The following is a 20,043-nucleotide window of genomic DNA, read 5'->3' as shown; positions in this document are numbered from 1 at the left end:
AGAGCAATCCAACCAGGGATCTGGGGGCTGGTTTGTCACACCAAAAAGGGTCAATTGCAAAAGCAGAACACAACCATATAGACTACAATGGAGGACCAAGTAAAGTTTGCAGTAAATTATACTACCACAGGTATTTAAAGCAAAAACAAAACTTCACTGACAGTGAAAATTAGGCAAAAATGGAAATAGCACATTGACATTCAACCAATCTATAATGAGAGTGAACAACAGCATATTGTCATTGGAATGACAATAAAGAAAGGATAAGGTGACTTCAGCGATAGCAAGGTAATATTGCTTGTAATAGCACGAGCAAAGTAGATCAAGCATACAGCAGGTCAAAATAAACAATTCGAGACAACTGAGGTACATACCCATTTTCAGTTGCATATCTAAACTGAATCTGCGAATGAGATTCAAAAGTGGGTCAGTTCCCAATTATTACTTTTAATTATAGCATCAAAAGCTTTGATTAAACAAAACAAGGAAAGCTCTGAGGATCATACACTTGTAGCCAGCCTATGAATAAGGAGACCTTCCTCACTGTATGCATACTCCCCGCGCGTAGAATCTGTACATCTGCAGGCTTCTGATGATCTGGTAATTCACAACATTTTTGAGTCCCTTTATTTCCAAACTACTTTTCATCATGCTAAACACTCACCTTTTACTTACTTGCTAAACAGAGACTCAAGGGCACATTCTGATGATCTAGTGATTCACACAGCATTTATGAGTCCTTTAGCTTATCATACAAAACACACAGGCCAAACCACTCACTAAAATTCATCAGAAATCATAACCAAAAAACTTATATTGATACATTTTGATACAAATAGAAAACAGTTGTCAAACTAAAATAGCACGGCTGACTTATATTCTCTATTCTCAGTCATCAGCTCCTAAGTAAAACTTGTGAAGAAACACTAGAGTTTGTAGAGAAAAAATAGAGTGTCAACAACACACAACTAACAGGTGAGCTTAAGAGTATCACTATGAGCGGGGTGAGGGATGCTGAAAGAGAGTGTAATCCTCCAGAACAGATTCCGAACGCAGCTGACCACCATTACCCAGTGCCAAATGTGAGGATGATGTTTTTGAGGCTAAGGAGTGCAGAAAATCACCAAAATGCAGCAGTCCTCTAAATGACAAAAGGCCTAAACAGCTAAGTCAACAATCCAGATGCAATTGTTCAAAGTAGGAGGTACAGGACAGCAAAACACAGCAGCAGAAACCATAACAGCAGGCTGAATGATGTCGCCAAGCTGATGATGACATCACCAGAGATAGCAACAGGTCAAGCCCCCAAGGTATGCCTGCAGAGCTTGGCAAAGTGGTAGTCCCATCACTGATGATGAATCTCTCCAAGGAAGCTGTGCCCAAGACTTCTTCAACTTCACGAACCGAGACTTTCTCTCATGATTCCAAATGGCTTTTGCTCATGGAGCACTACAAGGCCCTTGAGCAATAGTGTGACAAGGCTCTAGAGCAAGTTCAAGTGCTCTAAAATGATCATCGCCAATTGTTGACTAATGCAACATGCAAAGTTTGAGTACTTAAAAAAGAATATCCCATAATTGGTTTGGAAAAACTTGGATCAGACAATGCAACGGGGTGTTATTTCTTCTAACCTGTGGCCCCAGTCACAGTCACTGCCACACTAAGAGCCCACACCCAAGCCTGAACATTTGCTGAGATCCTGGCATAATCCAAAAGAAGCACGACGTGTAGAAGAAGTTCAAGGAGGGAAAAGACCAATGCACAGAGCTAGAAGAGGCCAAGGCTTAGCACAAAGAGACAAAAGAGGTGGAGCATGATATCAAACTACGTGTTGAAGTGGAGCAACTGAAAAGGGCAACTAACATAATCAGAGGCCCTATCGTCCAAGCACATGATGTGCATCTACTATCTCCAGGATGCTGCTAGCTGGCACAATGAGAGGATTGAGCACTTGGCATAGCAATTCGCAATGGCAAGGGTGGAGTGCAATCCTCTCTAGCAAGTAGCATGGATCAGCGCCTATTACTTGGAGATCCTGCCCCCGGAACTCTACATACACTCATTGAATCTGCATCCTCTAAACTGGAACCACATGGACCTCTTGCTTTAGTGTACAAATACTTCCACTATTCCCTGCCCCCGCCCTTACTTTTAGCACCTCTCGGACGACGCCTCACTTGAGACTAGCCCCCTTCCCATCTAGTTCTGCCCATTCTGCTTGGTCCCCCATTATCACTGATGTAGTAAGGCTGGGCAAGAGGGCAGCAGGATGTGGCAATAATGACAGAAATGGGGACCAATATCAAATGCAGGTTGATCAGGGCATGATCATGATGGATCAAGGATGGAAGTAATGGTCAAGCAAACCTTTATAGAACTTTTTTCAGCCATTCTACTGAAACTCTTAAGCTTCCCATTTAAATTAACTTCATTTAAAAATCAGTTTTGGGGCTGTAGGAGAGCCAAATGAATTTAGCTGATAGTGTGAGATTGAGTTTAAGGCTAATTCTGGGTAGTTAACCACAACCCTCCAGCAAAGTACCCATATTACTATATTACTTTATTTATTGAACAAAGTACCCATATTACTATATTACTTTACTATATTACTTTATTTATTTATTTAGTTAACCACAACCCAGAAAAGGTAGTATTTACTTGCTTGCTTTAAAGGTAGTCAATTCATAGTCATTCAAGCATTTATTATCTGCATAGTTTTAGAGCAAACACAACTGACAGTTGTATTGGGAAGATACAAGGATGAAGAATGATAATGCGTAATTTGCTCTGATGGTGCAATTAGACCTCAGAGCAATCCCACATTGGCCAATGTTTTAAAATCTAGATGGAAGAAGATTAATGCTCTCTCCAGTCCATGGGGTCGCTGAACTGGAAAAGAAAAGAGGTGAACAGCAGCAAAACCCTATTTGAGACAAAGCTGCATAGTTATTAGTTTCACACCAACAGATCAACATTTGTATTAATGTGGACGGGCGGGAAGATCAAAGGCTGGAGAATAAATTGTGTCCACAAGCCAGCAATGGCAGCCTATAAATTTGCAAATCCAGAGCCTCCTGTGGCACAGTTGAGGATCATAAGAGAAGCACAACCTGTCTAACTACCTTGCCGTCCACCTGCCTAGCATGTTCAGCCAGTCCTTGCAGCTCTCGTCCAAATCCTCCAGAGGTCACACCACTTGCATGATCTTATGTCCAATGTCCACACTTGCAGAGAATGTGTCTTCTACTCTCGCTTGCAAAGAGCAAGTGCCAGGTGGGTCATACTCAGCTTTCAAAAATAGATCCATGGTTAAAACAAGTCCAACAATTTTCATATCGTTTACAATACATAGAAAGCCCAATGTTGAACAGCCAATGAATGCAAGTAGATAAAGCTAATGAGTGTGTCTGAATAATGGAGAAGAATATCTAAGATAAGGCTAAGCCCAGTTTCTCAATTACTATAGTTCTCCAAAGCCAACCTGCAACCATTTTAAAACCTCCGCAGATCAGGGCCAAGGCCTAATTCATTGCTACAGTAAGGGTTTGAAAAGATCCACATGTGACTTCCTTTGTAATCTCATCTTGGAACACAAGAGGATCATGGCACACATTCAACATCTTAAGCACATCACAAGTTCTTCATTTGAAGCTCCTCTTTGAGTAACAGACCAGCACAAGACAACTTGCATGGATAGATATATTCTACTTGCAAGAACTTTAAAGAATAACTATTTTGTGGATTATTCCGAAGTTTGGCTTTTTCTATGATCTCTCTATACAAACTGTGTAGATCATAATAAGACTTACATGCATAAAAAGGCAACTACAAGTGTAATGCAACATATTAAAGGCTCATGCAAGCTCAAACAACAAGGTCAGTACACCACATGCACTCTCTTGTTTAAGTTTTGTTTTTATTCCAGCTAGTGCTGGAAATTCCAAAGTTCGATCATGCTATATCTATGAACAAAGAAGAAGAAAGAACTCTTACTCTAAACAGTCACCAAAGCAACTGCAGTGAAGGTCTCCAATTCTACTGAAGGATATGTCAACATGGGCAGCTACAAAAAGAACAAGCCAATTAGCTAACAGAAAAAGAGCCATAATGCAAACAGGAGTGCCCAAAAATTGAAACCTCACCATACAATACCTGCTGAAATGACTGAGCTTGTTATGTACAAAAAATCCTCCGGTAAAACTTCTGCATTGTATTCATTTACACATGATATTGGCAGCTTTTCCCTATTTGCAAAACAAGACTTATGATGCAGAGACAGACTTAAAAGCACCATCCAACTACTCAGTAACGCAATCTTCTAAGCAGGATAGATCACTTACAAGCCCCTGCTTATATCAGGACTAACAATAAGACCCTTTCTTTTCCCAGGAATGTCCAGCAGCATTTTATACTCATTTCCTTCTGGATAAAACATAATAACAGCAGATTCAATTTCCCAGAATGCAAGTATAAAAAGCTTTTTAAAGGCATGCCACTAAAACTACACACATAGAACATGTACAACCAAATGACAGTCATTGTGTAATGCAAGGAAAAACAAAACTATCCTTCTTAAGGGAGAATTTTACTCTAAACCTCCAACCAACAGCAACAGCATCTCTACAAACAGGACTAAATTAGGCCAGCTGTGTACCATGCAACAAGGAGGTAATGTGAGAAAGATTTTAAATTCCTTCAATGAGGAGGACCATATAATAGGCAACCTCCAAGATGTTTAACAGCAGCAAACGCAGCAAGGGTGATACCGGATCAGTGTCGGACAATCAGAGGTGAGAGAAAACTGCAAACACAGCAGGCTGACCATGATATGGCAGGCTGACAGCAGTAAAAACGCAGGTATGATGATGTGGCAGACTAACAATAGTGAAACCGCATGTATGATGATGTGGCAGTTTGTACTGCAACGGCAGATCACAAACGCAGCAGTTCAACAGGTCGCCAGCTGTAGATGATGTGGCTGATCAACAAATGCAACAGAAATTGATGTAGATTGCACGATGGAGGCTGGAAACAGGTGCTGGATGGATGGAGACAATATCGGGCAACCTCGGCTAATATGTCCTCCGCGAACAAGATGTGGGTAGCGAAGCTAGATCACATGAAACCTGCAAAAACGAGATTAGGTTGAATGGAGGGTAACCTACCTATTTATAGAAAGTTTCAGGACCTTGAACCTCTCCCCATTTTAACTCTCTCGAACTACTCCCCGTTTTAGGGTTTTTCATTAATTAAGCATTTTTGGGGTTGTTCAAGAGGCTAATTCAGCATGTAATGGTTGTTTTAGGCTTTTAGCTCAACAATTACACCTTTAGAAACAACTGCTCCTTGCCAAGATTTCGATGTAAACTTCTAAGCATTGATATGAATCCCTGAAGCTGAACAATGGACTCCAAATAGCCATTGCACTATTGATATTGGTCCGGTCAGCCTTAAGAAACATGAGAAAACGTCTATCAAGGTTTGACCCAAAAGTTGAGCACCACTAGGAAGAGTCGGCCCAACCATCTCCCCATCATTTTCCAACCTATCCAACAAAGAGAGCATTGGGTGAGTGACCAATGCAAACAATAAAGGACTAAAGAGGCCATCCTTGATGATGAAAAGAATGAGACAAGGCAATCTCATTTGTGACCCCCCTCCCCTGGGGGTTAAGCGCAACACGTGCCACATCATCCCGATTGATGATATCCATAAGAGAAGTCATGCAAGGCCCAAAACCCATGGTAGACATCAATTGCTATAGAAAAAACCAACTAACATGATCAAAAGCCTTTTCAATATCTAGCCGGATCATAACAACCTATTGGCTAGAGGCTTTGGTATAATCAATCCCCATTTGGACACTCAAAATATGATACATGATGTTCCATCCCTTAATAAAACCATACTAGCGTGGATGAATCAACTATGAAAACACTTTCTACAATCTGTTGGCAATGATTTTGGGAAAGATTTTTCACAAGGAACCCATTACAGAAATGGGTCTTCACTATTTCAGATATGTGGGAAAGAACCCTTGGGTAGCAAACAAATAAGGCAATCTTCCAATCCAAAGCATCAAGCTAGATCTCCACACATATTAACAAAGGTGAGTCACTTGGTCCTTAGTTCAAAATGGGATGAAAACAGCTCACTAGGGAGGCCATCCCAACCAAGGCTTTTCCTAGGTGGTAAGTGAAACAGCACACCCTCCAACTCAGTCTCAGTAATATCCACTCCACCAAATCTGCCCATTCAAGGTTAACCTAATTTCAAACCAAGTCACAAATGTATCAACGAGCAAAATGAATAGCATTAAAAAGAATCTCACATCAACCCAACAAAACATGTTTAGTACTAGAGGCACATCTGAACAATAGTTGCAGCCTCAATAACCTTACCACTCTACACATTCATCAAACACACAATGCTCTCCCAAGCATGTTTTTGATATAAATGAGTAAAAAAATGATGGGTCTAACAATTATTATCATGCAAAGCCTCCAAATGGACCAACAATTTATATTTAGTATATTCCTCCTTTTGAAGAGCTTGGACTTTGCATTTCAACCATTCAAAACATTGACCAAGTCATTAGAGGTATCGCTTGCCTATTGCATAGACACCAAATGTTCCAACAATGATTGCAAATGCTGCAAATCAGCTCAAAAGCCAAATGTGTGCTAGATACCATATTATTGGGACAAAGCATGTGCATTATCCCTAAAAATGGAGTGTGCATTGATGGCCTTGAACATAACCTATGTGCTAAAGGTAGAAATCAATTGTTACACGCACCCCAAAAACTGCAACAAAAAAGATTGCTTAAAAGCCAAAGGCAAACGAGCCAACAGAGCCTTGAAGGCATCCATCTGTCATCATTAAGTCATTTCCAAAACCAAGGGATAATGATCAAAAAGAACATGTTGTCCCTCCACCTACATGTCAACCTCTACTAAAGAAAGGAATCAGCTTGGCAAATGTACATCCTATCTAGTCTGGCCCGAGTATCCAAATGCTGAAGAGATCAGTATATAAATCCAAACTAAGGATGGAGCCAAGGCCACATGTCTCGTTTCAATGACAAGGCTGCCAAAGCATTCCAAGCTTGACGCTCAAGAGCATCCACAACAAAGTGAGGCGAAGTTGCCTAGTCTATAGACACACAAACATTAAAGTCATCCATAACAAGCCCCTGATGGGCCATAGAAAGGCACTACAAATCTTCCCAAAGCTGATGGCGATCTCGGGTTGTATTAGGTGCATATGCACCCCCCAACCATAGAATCTCCCCCTCAAACATAATCTCCCAACCAGGAATTTGCTCCAAATATCCTAACAAACCAATGATGGCTGCAACAAAGATTAAAAGCCAACATAACTCCAAATTCATGAAGAACTTGGCCACTAAAGAACACCATAAAACCCTTATAGCGGTAGGTGGAACTAGTCAATGAGTGTTGGTTATGCTCCAACACACGAAAAACATCTCAATTACTAGCAAAACCAATCCTACATAATTTGTACTGCTTATTGCTCAACAAAACCCCTTTAACATTCCATAAGGCAATCCTCATGATGGACAAAGAGGGGAAAAACTACTAAATCACTGCTTTCCATTGCGCATCCACAATTTAGCAACCTGAAATCTCTCCATTTCATCACAGATCACATCCATAAGATGCACCCTTTGCAAACAAGCAATCAATGCATGGAAAAAGAATTGTTGTTGTTGGATACACTCTACACAAAGCATCCCAAGAGGACAACGACCTCCCAAGAGCAGCAAACCTCAATGCAAGATTTGAAGCATCTTTATCAACCACTCCAACTAGCAAGCACATGAGATGATTGAAATTTAGAGTAAAATCTCTTCCCTATTGAAAGGTCTTGAGTTAACATTATCAGAATTTGGATGCACAAGAATTGAACAAGATTGTTGTCAAGCATGGCCTTTAATCACAATAACCTAAGAAGCATGCTTAGACACATGTTCTTGACAGGCAAGATGCAACTCAACCTCAAGCCCAACGTTAAGTGAATCTTTATTTCCACTTCCATGCAAACCAAGAGGCATAGAGGGAGAAACACATTGTTGCAAAGACACGTCCTAGGGTTCACACTCCTACATATCCATTTCAGGATCTGAACAACAATGCAAAACCTCAAGAACACAATCACATTCGTAAACAAAATGGCCCAATCGGCCACATCAAGACAATGTCCTACAAAAGTCCCCCATTTTAGCTCAAAAACCAAGGTATCACACCTAGTGCCTCAAGATGAATTTTATTGGGCCAAGGTTTTTCAATATCCCAAAGCATGTAAGCTCTACTTCTCTTACGGGAGGCCAAACGAGACTCCACCAAAACCTAGACCAATAGATCTCAAAACCAATGGAAGGGGCTACCAAAGATAAGAAGGAAAATTAACCACGTCCACGCAAATTAGGCATGCCTACCTAAGGACATCCTAAAATTCTATGATATTTCCCCCGCGGACCATAAAACACCCCCCAAAACGAATTAAATATTTCAAATAAAAATTATTATTACACCTCCCCCTGTCAACGTCGATAGCTGGCGGAGGGAGGGGGAGATAACGTGAAGATGACGAGGGAGAAAGCTAACGATGTAGAGTGAACGACGGCGACGATAGCATCAAGGGAGGAGGTGATGACGTGGAGGGGAAGGAGACATCGAAGAGGCAGACGGAGATGACAATGAGGGAGAAGAAGAAGCAGATGACGATGATGGAGAGAGACCACGGGCCTATTACCTTTCCCCCCCTCTCGAGTTGCCATGCTTATGACAGGTGGTGGGTGGGGAAAGACCGCCACCACACCTCTTCCACACATTCCCCTCAATAATACACCCCCACCACCTATAAAATCCCCCCCCCCCCCCCCCAATCGTATAGTGGGGAGGCGAAATTACTTCTTTGCCCCTCCTTTTTGCTACCGAGAGAGAGAGGGAGAAGAGAGGAAAGAAGAAGAAGAGGAAGAAAGAGAGAGAGAGAGAGAGGAAGAAGAGAGGTAAGAAGAAGAAGAAGAAGGAGAGAGGAGAGAGAGAGAGAGAGAGAGAGAGAGAAAGAAAGAAGAGGTAAGAAGAGAAGAAGAAGAAGAAGAGGGAGAGAGAGAGGGAGAGAGAGGGAATGAGAGGGAGTGAGAGAGAGAAAGAGAGAGAACCGCCCCCCAAGAAGGTTCTCCTCCCTTTCCCCTCCGAAGAGGGTGGCCACACGCATCTTTTTCCCCTTGTTGCCGCAAACCTATACCTATCTCGCGAGATTATCCACCACTCGCATCCTCAATTCTCTCCCCAATCGGCCCCACTAATCGGACATAAGGTGCAAAAGTCTTTTGCGACTCGCAAAGATCGAGGATGGCCCCCAAGCGAAAAATGATGCGCGCGGATGGAAACCCCACAACGAACCATGGTACCGATCATAAGTAACGTATCTCCAAATTGATAAATGCTTGCTTTGATTCTCGCATGAAGTACGTTAGGCCCCATACTATGCTACACGAGAATAGGTCTTCACAAAGGATAAATTTCATTTCACGTATTCGAAAGGTGGAGTTTGCAAAGTGCATCTAGATGCTATGCGACAAATCCATACGTAGCATGAACGACATACAAGGTTCCAAGGTGTTGTCGACTCTCTTTTTCTGGAAAAATAAAAATTAAGTATTTTACCACACTGAAAGTACATTGAGCTTGCACACTTGACAGATCACGTGGTAAGTAATCTATCTTGGAGGTAATTCAATCTCGAAACTCTAACGCGTAGTTAACATAAACAACCATCATAAGGAATTGAATTAAGACACCTTGAGACCCGTCCAATAGCGACTATGTTTATCAATCCTATTCGGGGTTGGGCTAGATGCAACAACTCTAGAGCAAGCGAAGAGCTCAAGGATTAGGAAACCCTAAGTCAAAGGAAAAACCGATACTTTTATACTTGTTGGGGGAAAAAGGCTCGGTTAACGATCAATGTAAGTGATTAATAGAACTTAGGTCCTGTATAGTGTTTGAAACCTTAACATATGCCTTAGCTGAAAGAAGGGTGTGTTGAGTAAATCTTACGTAGAACCGCTCCTAATCCCAAGGGGGAGAGTGAATATATGATGGAAAGTTATTGCAACTATTCCCGTAATGTTAGAAAAGGATATCATTGTTATGTTGCTAATTTAACATCGTCTTAAACGCTTTTTGCATTAAACTAATTGTCGGGATGTGATTTGGATGATTATTCCAAGTGCTTGTGCTTGATGGTAAATGCATGGCAGGGGTCTGTGATGACAAGTTGCCATGGAAATAAATGAATGTTTTCTTGGGCAATGATATCAAAGTTGAATGCCTTGTTCATGTTTGATTCCTAAATGGATTAATTAAGGAAGGATAGTTTGCACGGGTGGATTATCTCCAAGATCGCACCACGGATTACCCCGAGAGGGCACTGCTCGATTCACGAGCCAAAGATCGAGTAGTGAAAAGGCCAACCACGAAAATTGTGTTTTCACTCCTAAGTCGCTTGGGATCAGTGGAGCTCTGGACACCCCTTGCCTAGTCCGGAACGGAGTTGAAGACTGCCGTGAACCCAACATTTGTGGCGTTGAAAGATCCTATTCTAGATATTGGATGGAACTTATGGTGCCATGTGATTTGGACCAAGTACTTCTGTTGGACAGAAGGGATACATAATTTCTCTTGTATAGGCAAGAGACAAAGATTAACTTGAAGATAAGTTAAGAGACTTGTTTGTCAAAAGGACTGCTTGTGTTGTTTTCGTGTCAGTGCTGTAAATTACACGAACGAACCCTATTTCCTAAAAGGCCTAATTAAGGAATCTGCTTTTGAATGTCACACATAAATGTGATAGGACTTAATTAAAAAACTAAAGCTTCACGATCTTTAAATCCTCCATCCACTTGATTCTCTTCAAGTTGGTCTGAAGGTATGCAAGCCAGTGGGCTGCTATGTAATATATTCCTAATTCACCCATCCATCTCTGTTCCACGTACAAGGGTGAAGGACTGTAGATGCGGTCTAGGATATTCATCATACCTAGCCTCTGTCGATAATCCGAAGCACGCATTGCAGTCATAAACATAACCTCGAACACCGAGAATTTATTCCATGTTTTGCGACTTTGCAGCCCAGCACCCATAAGTAAGTAAGGAAATGTTCTAAAGTAGGTGGGCAGAACTCCGACGGATTTGTCCTATGGCAAGGTGGTCCCAAAGAACTAGGAGGCTTCTCACAAGCTTTTATCGTCGTTCAACTTTAGGTATTATTAAGTTAGAACCCGATTTATGGTGTTTTAGGGAACCAGAATGGGGCTATGTCCTACGGGCAGAGAGGTTGAGTAGTGTCTTCCTCTCGTTTCCCATTCTCTTTGAACCAAGTGCGGTATGGATCTACTTTAGATTGGGTATCTTTGCGTAAAGTATGATGTTCAAAATCCGACGCTAGGATACTGTCAGGAGACCTTGTCCACTAGAAACCCAAATTTTAAGTCGATCCTAGTGGATTCCCTCGGCCACAGGTGTTACGTTGCAAGGCAGACTCTAGAAACCCTAGCGACAAACCCCGTAACATTCCATGGGAGTGCCAAGCGGCATCACTTAGACTTCTCACTCGATGGACCGCTAAAAACGTACCTGGACAACCGCGACGTGAGTACATTACAGTTGGTATTAGAGCAAAACTTCACAATGTTGCGTGACTGATTAATGTATGGTTCGTAGGCATATCCTAAACAAAATAACCTAAGTGGTATGGCTTGACTATCAGGCACCTTTTGTACCCACGAATGCTAACATGTAAGAGAAGAAATTCCTTCTCAAGTAAATTAAGGCACCTGAGTTTGGCGGAAAAGGGATAGACGTCACAGCAAAGGCGAAGATATAGATTGAGCCGATAGACAAGAATTGTTGCTACCAATCAAGGAATGATAGCCAAATTGAAACTAGTTGGCCAGGCTCGGATATGGTGGAAGCAATGGTGCAAAGATCAAGGTGTTCTGAAAGCGTTGTTACTTGGGCTCAGTTGAAGGATTTTGTACGCAGACGATACCTCCCGCCAACCTACTAGACTTTGAGGATGAATGAATTCTTCAAGCTCAAGGAGTTGAAATTAACCTTGAAAGCCTACTACTCGAAGTTTGTAACCCTACTAAAATACACACCACCTATGGATATTGCACAGCAAGTATCCAAGTTTTACCATGGACTAAACACTCCTCTGAACCACCATCTTGAAGCAATACGTCCAACGGACTTACAAGATGCGTTACTTTGAGCAAAGCCAATCATCTAAGAACTTAATTCAGGCAATTGTAACAAAGAGGATTCCTGAGATCAGGGCAAGAGATGCCATACATGCAGAGAGATAGGGCACATCCATAGGAGATGTCCCTACCATCAATGCTTTCACTACAATGAGATAGGACACATCCGAGTTGATTATCCTAACTTAAGTCCAGAAGACATTGAGCCTCCAAGGAAACGAAGCTACACAAATGCAGTCTATGGATATATAGAGGAGTCAAATGAAAACAAAGACCTAGAGCCTACTACACCTTTTTAGGATGATTAGAAATCCTAGAAGTTCTATCGACATGTAATACAACTTGTATGGAAATAAACTTTACTCTTGTAACTACAGTTAATCCGAGTAATACAAGTTGCATCAATTTTGAGCCTAGAACTTGCAAATGATTAGAGATACTCTTGCAAGGAATGGCAGTTATAACTTGCAATGAATTTTCCTTAAGTGTTATTCTCAACTAATATAGATTAGATATTACCAGAATGTCGAAGCTTGAAAGTAATCTTTAGTATTACAAGCAAAGCCGATTGTCCATGGAGCTCAGTCCCCAACCAAGAAGAGGACAATCTGGGAACAGAGTTTCCGAGATAAAAGGCCACTTCGATCCGCTAAAAGGATCCTAGGACAATTTGGTCTAAAGAAGAAAATTCTGCCAAGGACAACCAGGAATCTTGTGACCGCAAGTGATAAAGCTCCATGTTGTTTTTATTGCAAGGAGTTAGGTCATTTCAAAAGGGAATGTCCAATGCACCCTAAACACCAATGCTTCGAGTGCCACAACATTGGACATAACTACGTCAATTGTCCCAACAGAACTCAAAGAGAACTTGAACTTACAAGGAATGAAATTGAACAAGCTTCAATGATCCAGAATATACCAGATACTTAGGAAAAACCTAGAAGATATCCATCAAAAGTAACTACAATAAACTCTTCTCTTGTAATCCAGACTTGGATATATCTAATACAATAAGTGGTTGTTTTAAAAGACCATATGTTTATGAGTGAGCAACGAAAGTGTAACGGGTCCTACCACACAAGTTCCAGAACAAAATCCCCAATTCTTTCGAGATGAGGACATCTCGAGTTCTTTAAGGGGAAGAGGATGTAATATTTCCCCCATGGACCATAAAACCCCTCCCAAAGCGAATTAAATATTTTGAATTTTTTTTATTATTACACCCCCCTGTCAACACCGACGGCTGGCGAAGGGAGGGGGAGATAACGTGAAGATGACGAGGGAGAAAGCTAACGATGTAGAGTGGACGACGACGACGATAGCATCAAGGGAGGAGGTGATGATGTGGAGGGGAAGGAGACATCGAAGAGGCAAACGGAGATGACGAGGGAGTGACGATGATGGAGAGAGGCCACGTGCCTATTACCTTTCCCCCCCTCTCGAATCCCCATGTTATGACAGGTGGTAAGTGAGGAAAGACCACCACCATACCTCTTCCACACATTCGCCCCAACAATACACCCCCACCACCTATAAAATCCCCCTCCCCATTGTATAGTGGGGAGGTGACATTACTTCTTTGCCCCCCCTTTTTGTTGCCGAGAGAGAGAGAGAGAGAGAGAGAGAGAGAGAAAGAAGAGAGGTAAAAAGAGAGAGAGAGAGAGGGAGCGAGTGACAGAGAGAGAGAGAGACCCCCCCCCAAGAAGGTTCTCCTCCCTTTCCCCTTCGAAGAGGGTAGCGACACGCAACTTTTTTCTTCCGTTGCCAGGAACCTATACCTCTCTCGCAAGATTATCCACCACTCGCGACCTCAATTCTCTCCCCAATCAGCCCCACTAATCGAGCATAAGGTGCGAAAGTCTTGTGCAACTCGCAAAGATCGAGAATGGTCCCCAAGCGGAAAATGACACGCACGGATGGAAACCCCACAATGAGCAACAAAGCCTCGAGCGAGGACATCACTGCCTATCCAACCACGATACCGGTCGTAAGTAACGTATCTCCAAATTGATAAATGCTTGCTTTGATTCTCACATGAAGTACGTTAGGCGCCATACTATGCTACACGAGAATAGGTCTTCAAAAATAATAAATTTCATTTCACGTATTCGAAATGTGGAGTTTGCAAAGTGCATCTAGATGCTATGCGACAAATCCATACATCGCATGAACGACATACAAGGTTCCAAAGCGTTGTCGACTCTCTTTTTCTGAAAAATAATAATTAAGTATTTTACCACACTGAAAGTACATTGAGATTACACGCTTGACAAATCACGTGGTAAACAATCTATCCTGGAGGTAATTCAATCTCAAAACTCTAACGCGTAGTTAACATAAACAACAATCATAAGAAATTGAATTAAGACACCTTGAGACCCGTCCAATAGCGACTATGTTTATCAATTCTATTCAGGGTTGGGCTAGATGCAATAACTCTAGGGTAAGCGAAGAGCTCAAGGATTAGGAAACCCTAAGTCAAAGGAAAGGCCAATGATTTTGTACTTGTTGGGAAGAAGGCTGGGTTAACGATCAATGTAAGTGATTAATAGAACTTAGGTCCTGTATAGTATTTGAAACCTTTATATATGCCTTAGCCGAAAGAAGGGTGTGTTAAGTAAATCTTACGTAGAACTGCTCCTGATCCCAAGGGGGAGAGAAAATATGCGATGAAAGGTTGTCGCGACTATTCCCGCAATGTTAAAAAAGAATATCATTGTTTTGTTGACTAATTTACATCGTCTTAAATGCTTTTTGCATTAAGCTGATTATTGAAATGTGATTTAGATTATTATTTCAAGTGCTCGTGCTTAATGGTAAATGCATAGCAGGGGTCTATAATGACAAGTTGCCATGGAAATAAAAGAATGTTTTCTTGGGCAATGATATCAAGGTTGAATGCCTTGTTCGTGCTTGATTTCTAAATGGATTAATTAAGAAATGATAGTTTGCATGGATGGATCATCTCCAAGATCGCACCGCGGATTACCCCGAGAGGACACTGCTCGATTCACAGGCCGAAAGTCGAGTGGTGAAAAGGCCAACCACGGAAATCGTGTTTCACTCCTAAGTCACTTGGGATTAGTGGAGCTCTGGACACCCCTTGCCTAGTCTGGGACGAAGTTGAAGACTGTCGTGAGCCTAACATCTGTAGCATTGAAAGATCCTATTTTAGATACTGGATGGAAATTATGGTGCCATGTGATTTGGACCGGGCACTTCTGTTGGACAGAAGGGATACATAATTTCTCCTGTATAGACAGGAGAAAAAGATTAACTTGAAGATAAATTAAGGGACTTGTTTATCAAAAGAACTACTTGTTTTGTTTTCATGTCAATGCTGTAAATTACGTGAACAAACCCTATTCCCTAAAAGGCCTAATTAAGAAAGCTGATTTTAAATGTCACACATAAATGTGATAGGACCTAATTAGAAAACTAAAGCTAACAAGGGAAGCAGATGGGCAGAACCCCGACGGATCTATCCTATGGTAGGGTGGTCCCAAAGAACTAGGAGGCTTCTCACAACGTTTTACCATCGTTCGACTTTAGGTATTATTAAGTTAAAACCTGATTTATGCTGTTTTAGAGGACCGGAATAAGGCTATGCCCTACGGGCAAAGAGGTTGAGTAGCGCATCCATCTCGTTTCCCATTCTCTTTGAACCAAGTCCAGTATGAATCTGCTTCGGATTGAGTATCTCTGCATAAAGTAGGATGTCCAGAATCCGACGTTAGGATGCTATCGGGAGACCTTGTTCACTAAAAACCCAAATTTCAAGTCGATCCTAGTAGGTTGGCGTTCCGTTGCGAAGCGGACTCGGAAAACCCTAGGCGACAAACCCCATAACATTCCATGGGAGTGCCGGGCGGCGTCGCTTAGACTCGTCTCTCGATGGACCACCAAAAATGTGCCTAGACAATCGAGAGACGGGTACGTTACAAATTCATCCATGATAGCAAGTGAACTGCTACTTTTGTGGTTGTGCCTTCGCAGCTCAGTTCCTCTGTCACTCAGAAGTCTAGCTCATTGACCATTGTTAAATAATGAATTGTTCTTGGCAATTTGGCACCTCAAAGTGGCAGATACATCATCACAATAGCTCTTTGAACTTAGCAATTTTGATCCCAACATTTCTAAATTCTATCCTGCAGCCGTTCTTGAGCAGCATGTTAATGTGCAGATCTGATCATGAATTTGAGGCAGGAGGGCTGAAGATGATAAAGAACGTCTAGAATTGCATGCAGAGCTCATAAGGAAAGATGATTTCTTCAGGGGGCCTACAAGCCACTATAGAAACTGTCTTCAAAAACTCATCAGGTCTAGTTTGTCAAAAGCATTGGACTGCTAAAAGTACAGTTAAATATTCCACTACAGCAAGCTATTAGTTGTACTTGGGTCCTTTTCAAAATAAAGTAACCGTCAATACTTTTCCTGAAAAAAAAAATTTTGCAAAAATCTGATCAAAGGCTACTTGAATGAGCAAATAGACAATGAAGAAATATACACAAGAGTTGAGTTATTTAAAACCTTTTGAAAATGAGTGCCTTTCCCCTTCCTTCTGTGTTTCACCCTGATTAAGAAACAAAAAGAGTGATTAATGCAGCATACAACACAAGTCCTGCATTATATATCTTGAATTTCAGACCTCCATCTGAGATCACAATGGCGTGGTATAACTAGCATCAAAAAGGTAGTAGCCAACATACTTTAAATGATGTTTTCCAAGCTGTAAGCATTTCCCTGGCCCTTTCACAATTTCCTTCTGCCAATGATTTTTCAAGCTCATCTAACAAAGATTTTTCAAGACTATGAGCTGCAGCAGAGCTCTGATTCAGGTCCTCTAGTGCATCTGTAGACTTATCCAAGGATGATCCCTCTGACCCTTCACCTGCGATTCTTAAACTTGAACGCGTATCTATAACTTTGCTTACATTTACAATCTTTTCAGGCACATTGTCTGTTTCAATAGAACATATGGCTCTAGCATAATGGCCAGGCATCCTAGTTCTATCCTCAGCTGTTGTGTTACATGTTTCCGGTATTTGAGGCATGCCCCCAGATATCTTGTGCACATCCTCTACAGTATTCGAACCCTTTCTTTCAGCAGATGTTTCAGTTATTATTGATCTTTTATCATCAATCATTTGGACCCCTTTTGCATCTGTATGAAGAATACTATTTGTACAATTTTTCTGTTTACTGGTATGGATCTCCACCTTTGACTCAAATGACACACTCTCTGCTGCAGTAGAACGCTTACTTTTGGCACAGCTTTCAATTATTCTTGGTTTTTTGCTACCAATTGTTGGGACATCTTCCGAACTTTCCCCTGATGTTCTTTTTTCCCTGTTTTTGTGTCTATTGAAATGAATATCACCACCTGTCTCAAGCCCCTCCAGCAATGTATTATCAGGTACATCAGGCACCTTTTTAAGGCATGGGACTGACCTACTTGACGATGCTTGTCTGTATGGTATGTAGTTATTTATGAAATTAGATGGAACATTAGAATCCCTTGGTGGAAGCTGCGTTTTATTACCACAACCTTGCCTGTCATGGTTAGAATTCTTCAAATCTTGCTTGCAATTCTTGGACACAGTACCTCCATGGCCTGATGTCAAATCATTGTGTGTCCTCGGCATTGAGCTTCTCACATCAATAAACACCCCAGGTGTAGCTTCTTGGCTACAGATCTGCCTCTTCTTCCATGTGCTTGTTGGACTTCCAATAAATCCCAGATCTCTTTTCTTAGCTAAGATATCCGTGGAAGCATTATAAACAGATGCTAGTGTTCCATGTGACGACACTCGAGGTCCTTCATCGTGAGGACCAGTAGCAACCCCAGTATCAGCAACTTTCTCCCAATAATTCTTATCTACTTCACGCAAGCAAGAACCACTATTATCTCTCATTCTTTCCTTCATGACCTCATGGGATGACTTAATGGGCCTGTTTGTTTTTGCTTGAAAAGCCGACTGCTGTGAAGCCATCCCTGTGAGGTTAACCGTAAGTGTCAAGCTTCTGTCCTGAAAACCTGAATCTTTGAGTGTACCTCTGGTTTCAGAGCTGTGGGATCCAATGTGTGAAACAGGAACTTTGGTTTTTGATACATCCTTGTCACTGGCAAAATTCATTGCCTGAGAGGTAGTAGAGATCCTAGAAGCTTGTGATTGCTCCATAGAGCTATCCTTGTCAGCACCATGATCCATGGCTTGAGAGGCAGAAGGGACCTGCAATGCCTTCATAGGGCTATGGGACGTTCTGGAGGGACACAATGCCTTAGTGGAGATGTCCTTGTTAGTGCCAGAATCCATGGCCTGATGAGAACATGAGACCCTAGGTGCATGCAATGCCTTCTTAGGGCTGTCCTTTTCAGTGCCAGAACCCATGGCCTGGGAGGAAGACGAGACCTTAGACGCATGCAATGGCTTCACCATAGAGCTAGGTATTTTGCCTTTGTAGTGTGCACGCATGGCATTCCGATGTATTGTAACCCGCCTTGACAAAGGAGGATTGGACTGGCTGGTTGGCGTACTGCCCACGACAACAGGTGCCATGGCCTTTGGAGGATTGGGACCTCCAGGTTTGTCTTCCGCCTGCATATTCTTGTTTCTTACAACTGTCAGTCTGTGGCCACTCTTGGATCTTTCATTTTATGCCGACCTTGCTGCAGGCAACCGAGGCAAAGTCCTAAACTTCACAGCTACCTGGAGCAAGTCTCAAGCATTTACAACTCTCTTCAGCTAACCGTTATCGTTGAGCATGTGCGCTTGCACAAGACATGCCCGCTGCGAGCAATTCTTGGCACTGCGCAGTGCTTGACACTCTGCTGGGAATTCTCTTACGAGACTTCGAGCATCGCCTGCCTGTATACCTGTAAATTTGTGGCCCGATGCTTGAAATACTTCACACTGATGTTGGAATGGATGAAAACAAATTTGCTACGACATCATCGACACTCGGAAGACTAAGAATAAGGAAAGAAATTTGCTCCAATGACAACACGAGAAGAAGAACGAGAACAAGAACAAGAACAAGAAGAAAAAACACCAGAAGGAGGAGGAGGAGGAAGAAGAAGAAGAAGGAAGGAAAGCAATTGCTCGAATATCAACACCACCAGACTGACAACTTTAACATCAGAAGAACTCCTCTGTGGCGCCAGGCTTCACAATGCAGCAGCGAAAATTTAGCGGCTTGGATCTACACTGAAAGTTTTAGTTTCTGGCTCACTTAGTTCTTCTTGCCATGCACCCATGAGTGACTCAGATTATCCTTATAAGTTTTTGATTAAGGGTTTCCCTCGTCAAATGGACTTGGCAAGGTATGTCCAGAGCTCCACCTGACCCACAAGCGACCTAAGAGTGAAATACTATTCCCGTGGTCAAATGATTTTTTTCATGACATTCTCCAATATTCAGAAGGTTTTACAAATACATGTTACTTAAATGTTGCTAATATAGCTTTTTGTATCCAGTTGTAAAAAGAGGAGCTTCACATAGGAATGTAGTTTACTTATTGTTTGCCATGTTTCAAGAATCAAGAAACAAAGCTCCAAACATCAAATTGTGCCTCATTTGAAAAAAAAATTGATCGACTACACCTTTTTGTAATGCACTTGCTCACATTAATATTGGTAAAAGAGGTGCATCATTTAAACACGACGAGGCAATATTCCTTACAACAAAGCTTCTTACACAGCAACTTGTAAAGCCAAAGTTTCTCCTTGAGTATTCCAAACACAGCTAT

At 41.8% G+C, this 20,043-nt stretch overlaps 1 protein-coding gene across 8 annotated transcripts in view; it reads right to left on the bottom strand.

Moving 5' to 3' along the window:
* The window catches only part of LOC148014204 (uncharacterized), a 53,766-nt gene extending 34,218 nt beyond the window's left edge, over positions 1-19,548 (bottom strand). For 5 of the 8 annotated variants that reach the window (XR_015688662.1, XR_015688661.1, XR_015688664.1 and 2 more), the window contains exons 1-7: positions 17,004-19,548; positions 16,825-16,867; positions 4,341-4,422; positions 4,153-4,244; positions 3,994-4,063; positions 507-597; positions 375-403 (exon numbers count right to left, since the gene is read on the bottom strand). Coding sequence is in view for 3 of the 8 variants with exons in the window: in XM_087666855.1 (XP_087522981.1) it covers positions 375-403; positions 507-597; positions 3,994-4,063; positions 4,153-4,244; positions 4,341-4,422; positions 16,825-16,867; positions 17,004-18,899 (2,303 nt within the window). In the remaining 5 variants the exon portion in view is untranslated. The remainder of the gene's footprint in view (positions 1-374; positions 404-506; positions 598-3,993; positions 4,064-4,152; positions 4,245-4,340; positions 4,423-16,824; positions 16,868-17,003) is intronic. The other 3 variants (XR_015688660.1, XM_087666854.1, XM_087666853.1) reach the window with 1 other exon arrangement.
* Between the last annotated feature and the right edge of the window lie 495 nt (positions 19,549-20,043).

Source organism: Lygodium microphyllum, chromosome 25, assembly GCF_053477565.2.
Source record: "Lygodium microphyllum isolate KBCC chromosome 25, Lygodium_microphyllum_v1.1.10, whole genome shotgun sequence".
Lineage (NCBI taxonomy): Eukaryota > Viridiplantae > Streptophyta > Polypodiopsida > Schizaeales > Lygodiaceae > Lygodium > Lygodium microphyllum.
The sequence above is the reverse complement of the archived record's forward strand: the minus strand, read 5'-3'. Positions and strand labels throughout refer to the sequence as shown.